The sequence below is a fragment of the Gouania willdenowi genome, chromosome 22 (genome assembly GCF_900634775.1).
Source record: "Gouania willdenowi chromosome 22, fGouWil2.1, whole genome shotgun sequence".
NCBI classification, from domain to species: Eukaryota; Metazoa; Chordata; class Actinopteri; order Blenniiformes; family Gobiesocidae; genus Gouania; species Gouania willdenowi.
This window is the reverse complement of record NC_041065.1, coordinates 19,260,246-19,281,035: the sequence shown is the minus strand read 5'-3', so window position 1 is coordinate 19,281,035 and position 20,790 is coordinate 19,260,246. Positions and strand designations below refer to the sequence as shown.

General features: G+C 39.0%; 1 protein-coding gene across 6 annotated transcripts in view; it reads left to right on the top strand.

Moving 5' to 3' along the window:
• Nucleotides 1-20,790, top strand: part of nrxn3a (neurexin 3a) — a 157,223-nt gene that overhangs the window by 78,423 nt on the left and 58,010 nt on the right. For 5 of the 6 annotated variants that reach the window (XM_028437364.1, XM_028437363.1, XM_028437362.1 and 2 more), the window contains exons 6-10: nucleotides 6,251-6,552; nucleotides 6,867-6,911; nucleotides 9,217-9,378; nucleotides 18,724-19,017; nucleotides 20,309-20,456. In XM_028437364.1, coding sequence (XP_028293165.1) covers nucleotides 6,251-6,552; nucleotides 6,867-6,911; nucleotides 9,217-9,378; nucleotides 18,724-19,017; nucleotides 20,309-20,456 — 951 coding nt within the window. The remainder of the gene's footprint in view (nucleotides 1-6,250; nucleotides 6,553-6,866; nucleotides 6,912-9,216; nucleotides 9,379-18,723; nucleotides 19,018-20,308; nucleotides 20,457-20,790) is intronic. The other variant, XM_028437365.1, reaches the window with a different exon arrangement.

The window sequence follows — 20,790 nt, the reverse complement described above, 5'->3', positions numbered from 1 at the left end:
ATTTAAGATTTAAATGAATAAATCTTTTTAGATTTTATTGAAAAAATACAAGCTGGTCAACATGCCCAGGTTTCAGCGCACTTTTTTTGTTGTGCAGTTACAATGTCTCCTGCAGTGGAAAAGACTTTCCTGGTTCAATAAAGGTAAATAAAAAAAATATCGATCTGAGTATCGCGCGACGCAATATCGCGATATATCGCCAAATAGATTTTTTTCAACACTCTTAGTACATACCAATTTTCCTTGCTATATAATATCCCCCTTTCTCTCACACACACACACACAACCTCCTTCCTCTGCCAATGACCTGTATTTATGTTTGGGTTGTGAAATATTTCTATCGAACAATAAAATACTTATTGTAAAGTTTAACAGAAATATGAAGGGTATATACTGCAGGTATATACCAGCAGATCGGTATATAGATGGATGGATCTGGTTGATCCAATCAGAGTTTACATCTCCGCCATCTGCTTTCCTTCTCCTACTAAAGGGTAATTTACTGTGGCCATAACTTTTGCCTCTGCCTCCTCTCCTTCTGACATTTTTATGGATGACCCCTCTGAGGATTCCTTCAAGCTCATCAATCAAACAAAGGGTTCAATTAGAACAGCTTACGGACACCATTAAAACTATTATAAGCTGATAACAATCCCCTCACTTCGCCTCATTCCAGCCATAAAGGAGTTCTTTCAGTCGCTATTCATTATCGTTCTATATTTCAGCAAATGGTTATGGCTACCTGCTTGTGTGACTGTAATTTTGGATTATTGTCAGTCTATCACGGTTTGTGTGAAACAGATGTTATACGACAGAAGTTTCACAGCCTTCTCTCAGTTTCTGTTTTATATTGCCAGCCATGCAAAGTGGGGCTGTTCTCATTCCGGCTCTGCAGGTAGACGTCCTTGGGTGGGTGGACTGGCATGGTTCCTCTTGCACTCAGATAAAGCTATTTTTTTTCCTCACAGTGGGCTGTAGATGGAAAGAGAAGCAGGGGAGCTATGTTGGAGGCGGCTTGCATTCTGATTTTGTTGGGTAAACTGTGTGTTGAATCTTACTATCTTTCTTGTTGCTACAGTGGCACATAGAGGGACTGCACTGTGATGTTTATTGGATGCGGACTTCCTGCTTGGCCTGATACACCTGCTGCTAATCCCCGTCTCTCGACTTTAGCGTTTGCGAAGCTAAAAGTAAACATAGAAATTGCACATAGTTGCTTTATTCTGTTACCTACCGCCACCTACTGACGAGGAGGATCGTTTTTTTTTACTCTACAAGTTTCACCAACCTTTCTGAAACCGTAAACTACTTCAAGTTACTTTATAATCCAAAGGACTACTAATTATATATATACACTGAAATATTACAACTATTTCTGAGTTTCACTTTAATTAGAGGGAGCGATAATGAGGGAAGACTTAGCATCCACTTTGTGGCCATACCCATCTGTCATTGCCCGATTTCGCTAGATCTCTGAAGCTAAGCAGGTCTGGACCTGGTTAGTAGTTGTGTGAGACCACTGACACAGTGGGGGACAGTCGCACCAGTGGTATCTGTCATTGTGTCCTTGGGCAAGACACTTCACCCACATTGCCTAGTATGAATGTAGTGTGTGAGTGTTGGTGGTGGTTGGAGGGGCAGATGGCGCACTATGGCATCCTCGCTTCCGTCAGTCTGCCTCAGGGCAGCTGTGGCTACAATAGTAGCTTACCACCACTAAGTGTGGAATGAAAGAATAATGCCTTTATTCTGTAAAGTGCTTTGAGTGTCTATGATAAAGCGCTATATAAAATCTAATGCATTATTATTGTTATTATTAGGACTTAGCTTCCACTTAAAAAGGTAGGAAATACTTACATTTTAACATGCAACTTTTTATCTATCTTAATTTATGCTATTGTCTCATTTCCAAATTGCCACATCTGAAAGATTTTATATGGAATCATCATGTTCCTATTTTACGAGCGAACAACTCTTTTACTAACCGAAACATTATAACATTCTACTTTTTAAAAACTGTTATTATTATTATTATTATTATTATTATTATTATTTTAAAACATCACAATTTAAACAACTTTAATAGAATCCTATCTGCAATACGTGAACACATTTGTCTAACATTTTCAGTGAAAAAAACCCAAAAACGTATCAGGTCATCTTAATTTATCTTTGTGAGTTTGATAAGTTGAGGCCAATGAAGGTGTCTGATAGCAAAACATTTGCTTCATCTTGGTATGTTTTGGGATTCATGTGTAAGTTCCCGTGTAGCTTTATGAATTCTAGGGCTATTTTCAGGTTTAGCCAAAGGAATGATTGGCAAAATCATAGTTGTCGCTTAATGACTCAGTTTACCAAAGGGACACCCATCTCAGCAGTAACTCTGTCCTCCAAGCCTGTAGGCTACAAAAAGCCTCAGCGAATAAAAGACCCTGTCTTTGGAGCAATTTTCTTTGCAGAATGTATGACGAACCTCAGGCACTTTTAATCTCGGTTTGTACATTGAAGCATTTTTTATAGCAGTGCCATTTTTTAGCCAATGCAACTTTTCCATTGTTTCAAATTCAAGAAATAAAATGCTTTTAATGTAAATTTGTATTTGCTAAAAAAAATTAAGGATATATGATGAAATTTAACAAATCAGTGGGTTTGGAGAAAGCCAGAAATATTTTATTCATGTGTTGCATGCTTTTAAATAAACCTGACAAGAACCAAAACACAATTCCCAACAGGATTTCTGTGGTTACATCAAATTTCAATAACGGACTCTTGTCAAAATTGTCCAAATGTTTTCAGCCCAGGAACCATTTAACCCCATAATTTTGGGTCAGGTAATACAGGTACTATACATGTCCAAATGGTAGATTAACACCTTGCGGGTATGTCAACTTTGGTTTATATTGTAAAGCATTGGTAATTTGTTGTTGTTTTTTTTTTTTTTTTTTTAATCTCAGGGACTGTTATGTCTAAATACCCTCCCAAACAAAATACAACAGCGACTACAAACTAAAATGTACTTTTCCAATGTAATTCTCTCTTAAAATGCATTTATATCTTTTGACATCTTAATAAGAGTGGTGGTGCTTTTCTGCACAGTGAGTAAAGCAATTTTTTTTGCTTGAAACTGCAGACTTTCAGTGTGACATACTACAATGTGCCATTTTTAAGGCCAAGAAGATTAGAAAATAACCGCATCAACCATTTTAAAACGGAGGTTTCCTTGGAGAGCTCAAGCTAGACCTTAACTCACTTTCTCACAAGTGAGAAACACAACAGGATCCTTAAAACATTCCAAAGGCATTTAGTTCATTTATCGAAAAACAAGGTCTTAATTGGCCTTAAAATGACTTAAAAAAGTCTTTTAAACATCTTCAAAATGTACATGGTACGTGGGATTTAATTTCATTTTCTAATATTGTAATTATCCTTACATCTAAATAGGAGTGTGACGATATCTCGATATGGCGATATATCGCGATATTATTTTGCATGATCGATTATCGATATGCTTGTGCTGTCGATTTATTTAGTTATTTCTTATTTTTTTATTTTTTGGATTTAAGATTAATTTTATTTTTTTCAGAACCTTTTCTGCTTTTTCACTAAAATGTGCAGGTACGTCTTCACAGAAATGTTATCACTGTTTGTTGAAGGAACCAATAAGATAAGCACTATTGGAGATATTTATTCATTTACATTGGTATGTTGACACTTATTTACAGAAATGTCGCACTAAAATAGTGTCACTGTTCATAGGACACTTTCAATTTATTCTCTATCAAATAAAAAATAAAAATTGTATTTTTTCACTTAATCTTTTTTTTTCTTGTTATGCCATAGATTATCGTAGATTGATTCCTGACCAATAAATCGATAATTGCAGTATCGTCATATTGTGAGATAATCGTTATCGTGAGCTTTGTATCGCGTATTGTATTGTAATATCTGAACATATTTGGTAATATTTTTTTTTAACAACAATTTACCAAATTCCTGTTGTTGTCACGTGGTTGGAGCCGGAACTGAGGTAGCAGTTGCACGCTACATGCTAGCGGACTTCATGGAAAAATGTAAATGAAATGAAAATTGGCTGTCCAACCATGATGTTTCCACATGGCTGAAGCTGGTAACAGGTTGTATTCTGTTCAGCCACAGCACAATGCAGACGCATTGAATCCACACTTCTTGTTTTAGGGGCTGATTGATGTTGTCTTGCTCTTGTTTTTGCCCTTTGTCACGTATTTCTTTCTTAAACGACAGTGCGTTAATTGAAGATGAAGGGAAAGATAACTGCTCTTGAGTGGGCTTTTTTTCAACTCTCCCCAGGTTGTGTCTTTCATTGTTTGCAGTACTTTCTTCTTGCCCTTTGTTTCCCTTTACTTGCCGTCAAGGTCATAAATACAGGGAGGGTCTTTGCTGCTCCCGTCTTATGTCCCCTTTGTGTGATCTTGTGTGTAAGCATTGTGTCGCAGGCCATCTATATGGCAGGAAAGGCAATTTCACTGGCAAGATTAGGCCTTTGATGTTATATGATAGCACAGTTTGGCCTTGATTGCATTCCTGTGTCACATGTTGGAAGGTTGTGTTCGAGAAAATGTTTTAGGTATTGTTAATTATTCTTCTTGGCACTCTTCTTTGACTTTTGCTTCATTATAGTTGACAGACTATTCTTTTGGATGCATTAGATATCATTTATAATGCGTAACGAATGACTAAAATGCATCAATGTTAACTGTTTAGATTCAAACTGTGAAGCCAAGCAAACAGTGCCGTTTCTGGCTATATAGTGTGTGGACTACGTAGTTGTGTAAGACCCCATGAGCCACTAGGGGGCCCCTCAATGCCATTTCCTCTGCCTCATTCTGTAATATATAGCAATTCAATAAACTATCATAAGTTGTGGCTAATGCTAACACTCGATATCTGCTGTATTTTTTATTGACATATAGAAGATTGTGGTTTTCTTCATATTTTAATTTTTTGTTATTTATTGTACTTAAGAGGCTGAACTTAAGATGTTTGATTTTACACAGAGGTTGTAATGACAGTAGACAGTTTAACTAATACAGTGTAACATATTGTAGCACCGATAGTTAATTTACCCTTTTTTTTTTTTTTTTTTTTTTTTTTTTTTTTTTTTTTTTTTTTTTTTTTTTACCTTGTTTGCACATGCTGTTGAAGGTTAACACTACAAGAAGTGCAATCTTTTAACAGCAATGCATATTTTATTATTGCAATTAAATAAATGAATTTATTTCATTGCATAATTGTGACCATCACCAGCCCTCCCTAGGGAAGGGTAAATACTTTATTAAAGGGAGGATGTAAAAGAGAGAGGGCAGTGTTACACCAGGGTGAGGGGGGTGGGGGGGGGGAGTTAACAGGGAGGAGGGATACAAGATAGGAAAACGAATGGGTGGGGAATAATCAATAAGTTTCAAGTGATGTGATGTGAAATTGTGGTTGTGTATATTGTGCTTATTGTTGTGTTATCAAGCCAGTCTGGTGACCAGTGTGCGGCTTAGGAATAATGATGGTGGCTGTGAGCAGAGGAGGAAGTGAGTGGAAGTTACATAAAACAGGTATTTGGGAACAACGTGTCTATGGTTGAGCCCAGTATGAGTGTTATCCCACAGCCCGAGGCCAGTGCGTCCATGACAAATGTGATTCCAAGAGCCGCTACTGCAAAACCCATAAGCCGCCCCCGGGCCCGAAGAAGCAGTCGGGCCAGCAGAAAGAGCGAGAGATCTAGGGGCCCCCGGCGACCACCCCACGGCCAAGCAGCCCCCCGAACGCCCCCAAGGTCCCAAGCCGAGAGGCTGCCATTGCCCCCCCCATACACACCCGAAAAGCCCCCAAGGAGCCAAGGACCCAGCGCACCACGCCACCGACTCCAACCCCCAACCCCCAGGCCCCCCAGCCCCCCACCCCCCCACCACCACCCACACCCCCGCGCCCAGCCCCCCGAGGGGAGGGCCCAGAGAGCCCCCCGCCCGAGACCCCAGCGGAGGAGCCAAAGCTAGTTGTTAGTTAATTTACCCTTTAATACAGGGGTGTCAAACTCATTTTAGCTCAGGGGCCAGATAAGGACCAGTTTTATCTCAAGAGCAATTTTAACATTATTGTGCCCTATTGTTACCTTGAAGGACTTTACTTAGAAAGGCCGTAAAATAGTGTAAGTAGAAGGTTTTCTAATATTAATTCTACGTCTAATATTCATTTTTCGTCTTTTTCTTTTTGTTTACTTCAGCGAGAGAAGAGAATGTGGCCACTTTCAGAGGCTCCGAGTACTTTTGCTACGACCTCTCCCAGAGCCCCATTCAGAGCAGCAGCGATGAAATCACGCTCTCCTTCAAGACGTGGCAACGCAACGGACTCATCCTCCACACCGGCAAGTCGGCAGACTACGTCAACCTGGCCCTGAAGGACGGAGCCGTCTCCCTCGTCATCAACCTGGGCTCCGGAGCCTTCGAAGCCATCGTAGAGCCGGTCAACGGAAAGTTCAACGATAACACTTGGCATGATGTCAAAGTGACACGTAACCTCAGACAGGTAAGGCCCTGATGGGCAGCAGAGAAAACCAATATTCAACAACTTAGAATATGTCTTTTTACATGTTTGATTATGTCTTTTACATAGAACATCTTAAAGACAGATGCTGTAATATTATTTGTGATAATCAAGATATGTAGAAATTTAGGTCTATTGAATCTTTAAGTTCCCTCTGCTAACGTCCTTTGTCTGCTAATACTAACCCATGTATGATCTTCCATGTATATGTTCTTTGGTTTGTTATTGTTCTTTCAACTAATACCCATTGTTCACATGTTAATTTTATGTTTTTTACATCCCATCTTTTGGCAAAGCAAACAGGCATTGGAGTCGCTCTGGTAAACAAACTCCATTGTATGGTAGATATTCATTCATTCATATATCATTTTCTTTGTTTGACGTGGTCTTTTCCTCTTTCACACCTTCCGAGCTTCATTTCCCTCTAAAAAAACCCCCCAATGAAATGGGTTTGTAAATTTTCTGCGTAGAGCTCATTGTACTTTGTGTGTTTAGCAGTGAGTTCATACACCATCATCACACTCACTCTTTTTTGTCTTAAATACTTCTTAGTGGTCAATCTATAAAACGGCCACATAAACTAAAGCGGGTTCACTGACAGTTGCAAACTGCTGGACACTCCCTGATTACATGGTTACAGATTGTTCTGACAACAGACTGTCATCTCCTATCTGGGAACTCTACGGCAACCCACATTGCAGGAATGCAATGGAAATCCCTCATCTAAACTGACAGCAGAACCACATACTCAATCTGCACAGTCAATGCACAGTGAATGTTTGAGGTCAAAGGTTACGAGGTATGGAAATGAGCCTCTATTCCATTACACCCACACTAGATCCAAATCATTCGTTTTTTAGTGTCATGTAAAACAAAAAATACGCTTTTCTCCTCATTGTGATTTAATCCTACTGATTAATAGAGTTGACAAAAACATGCATTTGTGATGAAAACTCCTGCAATGTGGGTGTGGCCATACTCAATGTTTGACTTTGTGTCTTTGTGTTTGTGTGTCACTCTCAGCTTAATTTTGCTTTTGATAGTCTTTTCCTGAACATTACAGCCTACTTATGATTTTTAGGACACGATATCACTTTAGTAGTAGACGTAGCAACATGATGACGTTCGTTTTAAGGGATACTCAACCTAAATGACAAGGACAACTCAACTAAAAGGCTACTACTGTGAATGAATGAATAAAACGTAACTTCATCTGGTTTTATGAGGCTAAAAATAAAAAAAACTAACCGTTTTCTTTGTTTGTTTTTTTTACCAATCACGTTTCCCTGTCTCACTGTTTGTTCTCGATCCCTCGCATGCACGAGCTCACACACTGAAAGCATGTCACCGCTGACGTAGTTAAAACAGAGTTTTTAGTCGCGTTTTTTACCATATATAATGATACAGTTTAGTGTTTACGTACTGCTGAATGAGACATGAGGCAACAAAGTTTCTACACAATACAAGTGATGAGCTGAGCTCCTTTTCTGCAGCAGCTGTGCACATGCATGTGAGTGAGACGAAGCACAGAGGGGAGGGGCGAGGGGGGTAAAGGCGGAGCCATCAGCTTTCAAAAATCGCCTACCCTACCTTTTATTTATCTTGAATAGTTGCCATCAAAATCTTCTCAAATTTACCGACATCATTAATGAGTATCAACTCTGTACCTGCAGGTGTGGCGATATAAGGTCACACAGGTTTTACATGGTGTAAACAGCTTGGGGTTAAATTGACCCCAGAGGACCACTAATGCATACAATATGCTTTTGGCAGATTGAAAAAAATCATTATGATTATTGAATGCTTAATCAATTGTACCCATGAAAATAGGAAGTTGTGAAATATTTAAAAAAAAGCACTGAACTATTATTTTTTTTAAACAATCTCCGACTTTTTAAAAGAAAAATTCGAGTTTCGACTCAATTTTTGATTTTTTTTTTTTTTATGTACTTAAAAATAACTGCAGACCAGATATATTGTCAAGTACAACTTTATTGCTGTGATTGTCCTCAAGAGTTAAAATGTATAGAACAATCCCAAAATAAAAAGGAAATGAGGCTCTGTCATTCAACAATTTCAAGCTTTTACCCAGAACAACAACTTCACAGTTGCTTTCATTTTCTGATTAAGAAATCAGATAACTACATTTTTTATTACATATAACATTACAATTAAAAAAATAATAAACTCTTCCCTTAGCATCTCAGCATAGTGCGATTAAAAAACTAAACATGCCTGTGGCACACATATAGCCTATTGAAAGGGTAAACAAAGAAAACAAAATTATTATTTTTTACACTCGAATTTGCAAAATAAAAATTGTTTTAATCTACAAATTTTATTAATAGATTAAATTGATTTTTTTGCCCAGCCCTAGGTCAAATTCACCTCAAGGATAATAATAGGGGGGGTAAATGTATTTGAAATCAAAAGTTGAAAAATGACTCTAAAGACATTAGTGACACATTTATATTTCTCAGTTTTAAACAGATCATCTAAAGGGCATTCATGGCATTTATGGTTGATAATCGGTTTAAATGCGTGTTTGTCATGTATGGAGTTAAATTCTGACAAATCTTGTTCTTTTGCACCCAAACTCCATATGAGGTAGCGGCGTACAGTTCAATCCTCCGTCCTCTCTGACAGGTAACCATATCTGTCGATGGAATCCTGACCACTACGGGTTACACCCAGGAAGACTACACCATGTTGGGCTCTGACGACTACTTCTATGTGGGTGGAAGCCCCAGCACGGCTGACCTGCCTGGGTGTCCGGTCAGCAACAACTTCATGGGCTGCCTCAAGGAGGTAAGACGCTAATGTGTTTTGGTTTAGGGTATTTTATGGAAATGTAACCTCAGTCTGATGGAGGAGTCCTCATGCACAAAGCCTGGCATTATAAATCCCTTTGGAATCAGGTGTGTGAAAGCAGGGGAACTTATAAAACCTGCGGGATTGTTGCCCTCCAGCACCAACTTTGGACATCCAGGATTTAGATGTTGGATGCATACCGTGCACACTTTTCTGATTTGCTTTAAGGTTAGACACTGTGTACAGTGCGCGTGTGTGTAATAAATCTATGTTTTTTCCGTGAAACCAATGATTTCATTTCCCAGTGCTTAACTCTATTCAGTCCAGTGCAGTGTGACAGCAGGAGCCAGACTTTTATCTCTCACAGTCCGACTGCAGTGGACACCATGCACACGTCTGTAAAACAAAAATACACACATGGACAGACACACAAACCATGATACGGGCACAGGGAGAGAGGGGAAGTGGCGCAGCACCCGTTTAATCCCCCTCTGGCCTACATCCTGCTCCGTGCCACGCTGGGTCTGTGTGCTACTCTCTGCACCAAACGTTTGCACACACAAGACCAGATTTGGATTGTTTTAAAGGTATAAAAACACTTTATTAACACACATTTGATGAACAAGGCCACTGAAACATGGAATTTCTCTTATATTCAATTACCATTAAAAGGCAGGTTTTTTACCTGGGGTGATTTGAATGTGTGAGTTTGACACTTTCATTTAAATCGAAAACCACTATATACTGTATATTATGTGTATATATATATATATACTGTACGCAAAATATGTTTGAGTTTTTTGTATGTTTTTTTTAAATAAGCTCTTTTTTTGCTGCATTTGAAAAGTAAAAAAAAAAATTGTCCTTTTCCACTTTCACTAGCAGTGTTTCCATTGGTTGGTTAAGTTGAATAGCATACTGTGTATAAGAAAAGGGCACACCTATGTTTCACATGTGTTAATAAAATAAATAACAGGAGCACTCGGAGAGATTAAATCTCCTCAAAATATCCTTTTTGCTAGATATTCACATTGATCTGAAACAGTGATCCTGATCATAGCACCATGATTATTCACACTTTAAAGGCTTGGAGGAAATTTCTATCCCCATTAATAAAGATTCAGTAGGTTCAAATATATGGGCACCCTCATTTTATCAAAAAAGCGATAATATGCGGTGTCCGGATCCGATCCAGATGAAACGCGGCGGAGTAATTGAGGAACAATTACGACACAGAACTGAGACAAATTACATAAAGACCGGTCAATTTATGAGTTGAGATATATATTTCTTTGATAATGATGAGATTAGGATTTTAGATTTTTGAAATTAATCCAGAATCAGTATATTATTCTGAATCCCCTTCAAAATATAATGGTATATTCCAGGGGTCTGCAACCTTTACTCTCAAAGGAGCCATTTTGCCTAATCTCACCTGGATTAAAGTTCTTCCGGAGGCGAAAAAATACCTTCTCAGTGAAGACAATACAGTGTATAAAGTTATGCTATTATATACATTTAAAATAATATTGAATAATTTTACGAGTTAATGGATTTCAAGGGCTACAAAAAGTAACTTGAATTTGATAACACATGATTATGTCGTTCAACACACGCTAATTGCTAATTTCTTGCCACATATCAAGCATGCATGTTTAGCCAGCACATTGGCAGTTAAATAAATCTTGATGGCCTGTAGATGTTGCAGGAGGTGAAGTAGGAATGTGCTGAGTCATTGCACAATGTCATTTATTTATAGGTTAACAAATTAGTTTATCATAATGTATTTAAAGTTAATGTCATTAATTATCAATACCCACTGTAAGAAATACCAAATAATTGTTTTAATATGTTTTAAAGTTATAGGGAGCCATTGCAAAAGAGTCAAAGAGCCACATGAGGCTCCAGAGCCGCAAGTTGCAGACCCCTGGTATATTTTATGGTGTAAGGTCTATTTTTGGTTAAAACTTTATCCAAATCATTAAGTGCTTTTTGTCGTAATCCTGCTAACGGACAAACAAACAGATAAATAAACGTTGCTGAAATTATTCCCTCTTTGGCAGAGATAATAAAGCCAAAAACTCTAAAATGGCGTTACATTTTTTTGCTTTCCTCAGGATGAAACTCAGTATTCACTGATTTAACATTCCTCAAACACACCCTAAGAGAGGCCATCTTCATCCATCCATCCATCCATCCAGCCGTTCTGTGCACACGGGCCCACCCACCTTTCTGCAGCACCCAGCGCCTCTTGGTCCCCCACCCCCTGCTGCCATTAGGACTAATTTGCCTGCTGCCGATGCTATTGTCCTCGCCATCCGCAGAGCAGCATTACGGATAAATGTTTTGTTACCATGGCACCTGGTACTGGTTGCCCCTGGCAGCTTCAGTGACTGGATGGCCCGTGATTATTATGCCTTTCACAAGCTGGCAATTACAAAGAAAGCCTACATCTAAAAAACCTACAAAATACATAATGGCCTACAATAACACATAATTGCTATAATTGTCAGTGTCATTACACCTCCATCAACCACTCACACTCAGACTTCTGGCTGTGCCTGCGTACTGTAGCCAACAAAGGTAGTTTGCACATGTGAGAGTGGATGGGAGCTGATTTGGGAGCAGGGCAGTCCTCTGTGTCATCCTGATGACTTTATTATTAGGAATTAGGTTTAAAAAGATGACAAGAGGCACTGATATCCTGGTGTTCGCAACAACGCTTACAGCATCAGTTGTACGATTTTTCCAATAATTAGTTTTAAGCATGACTTAGTCATCTTATGAACAACATGTAAGCTTGGATAATATTTGGTCATTTTAAGCTGTATTTGTGTGTAACACAGCCCTGCAATACTCACAATGTACGGTTATTAATTATCAGTTGACGTAGCGCTATATATATATTCTCCGGTCACAAATTTTTTTCGGGTATGGATATAGAATCATTCGCACTTTAAAAAGAAGCAAAAACTAACAAAACAATATAAAATGTTGCCATTGTTATTTTTATTTTAAAACCACTTGGAAGTACACATTTTTTTTTTAGTATTTGGTTTTTCCTTTTTTCTGTTCCTGTTATATTAATGAAACAAAAAAAACATTTTTTTAATGTGGTTTTGAAACGAAAAATAACGTACGCAGATTCTTAAGCTTTGACTCTTTGCAAAATTGAGTTCCGATGCACCCAAAAGGCACAAATCAAGGGAAATTAAACATTTTGCATGTCCTGGCTGATGCTTTCACATGTTACATGTTTATGCTCTGACCTTTTGCTTGAAAACTTACTGATGCAAGTTAAAATCTGTTATTTAGTGCTGTTTTTTTTTCTGCACACTGTCACACATGCAACTTACAGTAGGGTTGACGTTGACTCTTGTTTGAGTCCTGGATCTCCAACACATCAGAATCTGACAAAATGGAGGTTTGCAAAAAAATTTGTAACCAGCACTTAACATTTAAATCCTGCAGGATTGAGGCGGGACTGAATTGGGATACAAAAGCAGAGTTTAAGGTTAAAAGTGCATATTGAATTTTCTTACAACATAACACCCCGATGCCGATTGGCTTCAAACTCCATAATGGCGATGCCCACAATCCTTTTATCATCCAGGGTAAAAAGACTGGTATTGTCTCTCTTCTCTGACTTGAGTGATGTTGCAGTTTGGCCCATAAATAATTTCAGCTGTGAGGAAAGAAAAGGCAGCACTGCTGTACATGTTCACGTAAGTCGCAGCCGGGTTTGCTACCTGTGAATTATGGTCCTCTGTGATCTCTATAAGGGGGGCAAACTGTATAAGTGCTCACTGAGGGAGGAAGAAATGGCTCTCAGAAACCCACTGTGACAATGGAGGGAGGTGGAACAGGCTTTGAGTCGTTGGAACATGTTGTTCCACAAAGCTTTTGACGCTGCTGTGTCTGTTTTGAAAACCACCGACTGAACCCGGTCACTAAATGTTATCCATGCACCACGATTAATAATCAACCCTTTTTGCACTCCACCAGTAGTTCAGCGGTTTGCACATCTTTCCACAATATGTCTTTCTGTTGCTCGGTTTTAAACTGATCATCATGACTGCGGCTTCGCGAGCTGATTAGGGGGAGAAAAAGAGAGAGAGCGAAGACCTTAAATGACCTGCGTTTAAATCATAGCTTTCCAAATTCAGTTCTGCTGCCTTAAAGAGGAGCCTGAATTTCTTTAGTTTCTTCTGCAAAGCGGCTCCTGCCCCCGTGTGGACAAAACCTCTCACTGCACAGCTTTTCAAACACACCATGGAGTCTAATGTCATCTTTCCAATAAAGGGAAAGATGTGGCAACATCATGAAGATGAACCTAATTCCAGAGGTGTAAAGAGTACTGAAGTATCCGACTCAAATACAAGTACAAGTAATACATAAAATACTTGAATACAAGTAAAAAGTAGCTCAATTTAGTACTCAAAGTAAAAGTTACTAGTTACTTTAACACCCCACGTTTAGTTTTGGTAATAAATCTTGCCACGGTTCCTTTGCATACAGTAAACATCTCATGTATAAACTTAAAAAGGAAGAGACCAAATCTTGCACGTTTGCGACTTAATTTATTTTCCACAAAGGCATTTGTATAAAATAAAGGTTTGTCAAAATGTACAAAAAATAAATAACACCAAGGAATTCAATTAAAATTAACAATAATAAATGCTCCAAGTATTTATGAACTCTAAAATGGAGAAAATAACCTCCAGTCAATGCTATTTTGGCGCCGTGCATTACGTTTAATCTGATTGGTCGGCGATGATGTGATGCGTTGATTGTTGTCTGGTCATTTCATTTTTTGTAGTTTCGCAATGTCTGTTGATCATTTTAAATAAAAAAAAAATAAAAAAATTTAATCGGTAACGGTTGGGTGTTGAAATGTAACAAACTGCTTATTTAAAATAGTAAAATTACTGATTAAGAAATATACTTGTACAAGTACCCATAAAAGCAACTCAATTACTGTAACGTGAGTACTTGTAATCTATTACTTTCACCTGTGCCTAATTTAGATGCAGGGTGTCTAAAGATGTTGTGCCCATATATCTGTTTACTTTACTTGTTTATCCTAAAATCATAGAATCATATATATCACCTTCAAGCAGGACGTTATACATCATGTGAACCTCTCGCATCCATCTCTCAGCCTTCTATGTATGTTATCATATTCATCTGGAAGCTGTACGTGGTGCCAGGTGGATGAGGGAATTTAAAACAGCAGTCATATTCTGTTACATCACTCATTCTCACACACTGATACCCAGGAATGCGTGTGTGTGTGTGTGTGCAATGATGTCCTCGTGAAAGTCTGCTAGAAGAGATAATGCAGTGATGGATTTCCTTCATCTGGCCATTGTCCAACCTCGTCGCTGCTCTAATGATCATTCTTAGAACAGCACACGCCAACATGAACTTATTACAGTATATGTGTGTTTTTAGTTTGTATTTGTGTGTTTTTAATTCTCAGTGCATGTGGATTTGTGCGTTCAGCGTAGCTTAGCCATAGCTATCAGTTTCTGCCCATGCTTCATTTTATATGTTAACTCCCAGCCTGCATCTGCAGCGTGCTGATAAAGCTCCCTTTGCATGTTGAAAGGCCTCTTTGCTGTTATTGTTCAGACGTGGAGCGGACATGAAAGTGACTTGTCAATCTGTCAGCGACACCATCCATTCCAGCATCTACCTACTGTATTTGCAACGCCATCCATCCCCCTTATATGATTAATACGCTCTTTATCAGCCGCTGTGCCGCAGGGTTTCATGTGTGCACCAGCCATGTGCAGTGCATGTGTGCACCCCCACTACAGATTAGCTCAGTGCTTTTTTTAAACACAAAGAAAAATCAACAAATTCGTTTTCAAACAAAAAAGCAGGAATAAACAAATACCTGCTGTTTACAGACTCCAATCATAAGAAAGACATTTGTTAATGGTCAAGTTCAGACATCGGTATTTATTAATTATGAGCTCTCGGTCTAATATTTCTGCAAAATATGTGTACATAATGACAGGAAAAATAAACACATCGCCACAGGTACAACAAAACAAGACAAACAAACAACAAATACAGAAAATTTATATAGAAAATTTATACAAAAACTGTACAAAATGCACAAATCAACAACTAAAATGTCCTCTGTTGTACTTTCCTCTCACTCAGATTGGTTATTCTTCTAAATCAAATGTGTCAAACACGAGGCCCGGGAACGAATTCCGGCCCTCCAGAGCGTCCAATTTGGCTTGCTGGAGAAAGTAAAAATGACATCATCAATTTTGTAAATTACCAAATAAATCAGTTGCAGATATTTCAGTACCTCAAAGTTCAATGAAACTCCACAATATTTGCTATTTTCTCACGCGACTGAAGTCAGTTTTACTGTATTTGCAAACTGTGGAAGATCTCCAAAATGTTTCCAAAACCGATTTTTTTTTTTTTTTACAAACAATCCCACATGATTGCTCAACAATTACACAAAAAATGTATTTCAAATTGAGGGAATTTTCAAAGTGAAGATCCTGCAGGGACTGCTGTGCTGTCTGTCATTTATTGCTGGGATATTGTATATGCTTTACAAACTGTTTATCATAATTACACGTGGAAGTGCAAACTAGACAACAATAATGTTGAAAGTTATTTTCTCCACAACTAAAATCTGATCCCCACTTGAGATCAAACGTACGGATTTGGCCCCTGAACTACAATGAGTTGACCGTCCTTTTCAAAATGCTAACATGAACTCTAATAATGTGGCCCCCGCATCATAGAAATGCTTTTTGGGATAAAAGTTAACCCATTGCAGGTCTCGCTCTCTTGATTATCATCAGGACTTTTATTTTGAAAGGGAGATTAATGAAGCCATTCCAGGGGCTGAGAGTATTTTAGTGTGTGGCTAAATGGCTGCTTGAAGCGAAGGGGTTGGAGGAAGGAGATGGATGGATTGACTGAGCAAGAGGAGGATGAGTTAAACAAAGCAACAGAGAATGAAAAGAAGAGGAGGGGAAGAGGAAAAGAGCATTTTCTATCCAGTCCCTGAGCACCTTAAGGGATGAGTTGATTTACTGTCAAATCTGCTGGTGGATTATCGATAATCTCAGCCGGGCCCTTCAATCCATCCTCAGAGCCACCGCTTCGCTCGCCCGACAGAACCTGGGATGAGAGAGAAAAAAAAAACAGGAGCAGCAGCCTTAATATAGAAGAGAGTAAAATTGAGGGTGTGTTTGTTTTGTGTATGTATGCGTCCCAAATATAGACAGACAGAGGGTGTTTCTGTGCCCAGAGAATTAGAGGAGAAAGAAGGCCTTCAATTTTCCAGCTGAGCAGATTTCAATTTACACACACATCCCCCTCAGTGACTCCATCCTCCCATTGTTATTGGCAGCATTTAGGCTCCTGTGATGAAAGATCGCTTTGTTTTTTGTTTTTTTTTTCGTCGTTTGTTTTTCATCAGTTGAGACGCGTAAATAAGAAAATGTTTTGGTTACAAACCAGCTCCACGGTGGTGAGACATTTAAAGTGATAATCGTTTCACGAAGGTGTCACGGCAAAGATGGAGGCTGATGGTGATTCAAAACTATAACTAGAGGAGGTTGCGTCATTTTAATACAGACAGGGACAAATCAGACATTGATAATGAAACATTAACAGTGACCAACGGGTGAATATTTATTTTATTTAAAATCCAGTTTGACAATTAAAGTAATTTGCTTGAATAACAATAAAAGAAGAAACAAAACGGTCTTCAAACAACAACAGTTAGGATAAGAAATGTCAGTGAATGTAGCACAGAACACGGAATAGTGCAAATAACACGTGAAAAAAAAAAATCCAAAACGAGCTTCCTTTTGCAGTCCAAAACCTCTCATTAGTGTTTTTTTTTTTTTTTTTTTTTAAACCAGTTTTTAAATCAGCTGAAATTAAGAACTTGTTTGTTAGAGCGTCTCCATCACTGTATTTACCTATTTAAAGGTTTATCCAAAGTGTCTCCTAGGTGCACCACGTGACTTAAAGTTCCTATTGCCATTTGGGTTTCATACACATGCCCAAAGTGTTTTTTTCATTGATTCCCTCAATCGTTAGTTAGAGGGTGATTTGCTCCTTTCTTACTGCAGGGTGAGCCCAAACACCTCGCTCCAATTTGATGACAAGTTCCCACTTTGATGACGAATTTGACGCGGCACTGAGCTGGAGAAGCCGCGCCTCCAGGAAGTCCAGCCCCCGTGCTCTGTCTTGCGTTTATAAAGCAGCATGAGCTCAGCTACAGAGTGGGTGAGAGCAGGGTGGGCCGTCCTCTGGCCCTACTTCACCGTGCGGGGAGGAGGAAGTCGGTGTCCTGTCTATAGACACGCCCACTCATGAATATGCATGAGTAGGACACAAATCAGCCTGTTTGTGTAGAGTTGCCCAGAAAGTGACTTTTTAGAGGATAAAACTCTGGAAAACAGGCGAGTTTGGAAAAATAAACCTCAAATACTATGTTTTTGGGGTTCTTAGAACAAATGGAGATGGGTGAAAAATAGCATGACGTGGGAATTTTAAATTAGGAACAAACAAATGGTTCAATGTATTTTTGTTGACGTTTTTGGGATTCTTTTGTTCATTTTTCTGTCATTTTGTGTGTTTCTCTCTCATTTTGTTCATTCATGTTGTCTTTTTGTATGTTTCTTGGAGTCGATTTTGGTATTTTTGTTGTATTTTTTGGTGTTTTTGGAGGTATTTGGTACATTGACTTTCATGGCCCCTCAAAATTGGGTTGAGGGATGCATGTGGCTCCCGTGCCGCTTGTTTGACAGCGTTAGTTTTAGATAGTTGTCCAGGGATGTGTGTGTGTGTGTGTGTGTGTGTGTGTGTGTGTGTGTGTGTGTGTGTGTGTGTGTGTGTGTGTGTGTGTGTGTGTGTGTGTGTGTGTGTGTGTGTGTGTGTGTGTGTGTGTGTGTGTGTGTGTGTGTGTGTGTGTGCACGTCTTTTAATAAATACTGCCTAATTGCTCCTTTTGTCTTGAGACAATATTAACATTGAGAGCTACTGTGTGAAAAGGTATTAAAATGACATGCTGTAAGGTTTCTCAGTTTAAACTTACCATATGCTCATACTGTTCTGGTTGTTCAGTCCATCAACACACAGTAATTATGGGCCTGAAAAGAAAAGCTTGGAGGCTAACAAAAGCTGAAATAAAATTCAAATCCACAAAAAAAAAAAAAAAAAAGAAGCAAATTCATCTGGAAAACACTGATAACGCTCCTGGCAGTTTTTTGTCATTTAAAGCCCCAAACATCATTGCTGTTGCATAATTGAAACTTGACACACATTGTGATTTGCTGACCTTCACAGGTGGTGTATAAAAACAATGACATTCGTCTGGAGCTGTCCCGTCTGGCTCGGATTGTGGATCCGAAGATGAAAATCGAGGGGAAGGTGGCCTACAAGTGTGAGAATGTAGCTACGTTGGACCCCATTTCCTTTGAGACTCCAGAAGCCTACATCAGCCTCCCCAAGTGGAACACCAAACGGATGGGCTCCATTTCTTTTGACTTCCGCACCACCGAGCCCAACGGCCTCATCCTCTTCACCCACGGGGAACGTCAGGAGCGGAAAGAAACAGCCCGCAGCCAGAAGAACACTAAGGTTGGTCTTAGATTTCAGACACTCCCTTGACCAGCGATACTAAGGTTGTGGTGCACTCGGTTGGTTTGATTTGAGCTATTTTAACTGGCATTACTTTAAAACTGAAGTATGGTTTAGAAAATGATATTCAGTTCTTCCAGGAGTTTACAGCCTTTTTTTTTTATTTTATTTTTTAAATATTTACATTTGCTACAAATTAAGGTTAAAACAAGGTTTTTCAGGACTGCCAGTCTTCGTCAGAGTCCTGAAAAACCTTGTCTGAATAAACAAAACCTCAACTTAACATGCAGTGTAACCAAACACCATCTCATAGTTGGCTCCATTTGTTAAAAAGGCTCAACTGACACACTTCATTGACTGTGCGAGAGCTTTGTGGAGTGTTTGGTCAGGCGTTGTCCTACAGATGCAGGTAGCCGAGGTGTGAAGGTCACCAGCCATCAAGTCCTGTGGACTATGGCAAACAACATCATCTGGTTTGCCCACTGTACTGTAATTCAATTCAGTTCAACTTTATTTATACAGTATAGCGCAAATTACAAAAATAGTCATCTCAAAGCGCTATCAAAACATAAAATTCTTAAGAAAAAAGAAAAAACCCAACAGATGTCCATTTCAGATAAAAGCTTTAATGCTGGAAAAGGGACGTTGGATGACTGCACGTGTTTCAGGCACTGATCAGTCGGAAATAGCAGGAATTTTTAGAAGTTTCCACTTCTTCAATTCTCAGTTTTATTTCTTTTTTGGTAGTGGCTATTCGTACGGTTTCCGTATCAATATACCAACATTCTATCCGTACGCAGCGCCCCCATTGGCCAGTTTAGGTCACGTGACTAAGACTAAACCCAACCCTAACCCTATAAATTGTTACGATATAGGGTTATAACCTAACGTTAACCCTATCTCTTAGACGCTACGTACATGTACTTCGGTAAATGTACCAATAGCACTGGGAGTTGTTTGTACGGCAGCCGTACAAATAAATCTTTCTTCTTTTTTGTCCTTCTCACTCCTTCCATTGTCCTACCCTGACTCTCTCTTCCCTGTTCCCTTATCCCTCACCTAGGTGTAACACTGCTGTCTCTTTTTCTTACCCTTCCTTAGGGAAGGCTGGTGATGGTCACAATTATGCAATGAAAAGTTTGCACTACATATAGTGTTGACCTTTGAAGGCACGTGCAGATGAGGAAAAAAAAAACAAATTTATTTTATTTTTCTTTCTATCTCTTTTTTTTTGACCAGCTAAAATATACGTGATTGTTTGATGACTTGAGTTCATTTTTTTTCCGTTCAGGTGGATTTCTTTGCAGTGGAGCTTTTGGATGGCAGCTTGTACCTGCTGCTGGACATGGGCTCAGGGACCATCAAGGTGAAAGCCACACAGACAAAGGTGAACGACGGTGCCTGGTATCATGTGGACATCCAAAGAGACGGACGCTCAGGTCAGTGAGGCTGACACACAGCTCTGCAGTTATTCATGTGGTGCAAGTCACAGAGTGAAAAACCTCAATACACCAAGACTAGGCAAAGCTACATTTTGGGTTTGTACTTGGTCATGGTGAGAATTACCCACAAAGCATTGCGGCCGTGCTTAAGAGCATGTAATGAAATTACCAGGAGGGGGTTAGATTGTTTTCCTAGGCTGTGTTCAAAATTGCATTCTTACGTACTATACACGACACACTCAAGGAGTCGATCAATGTTTACTATATACTAGGGCTGGGATGATACCCTTTTGTTCAGATTCGATTCTAATCCGATTCTTGAATTGCGATT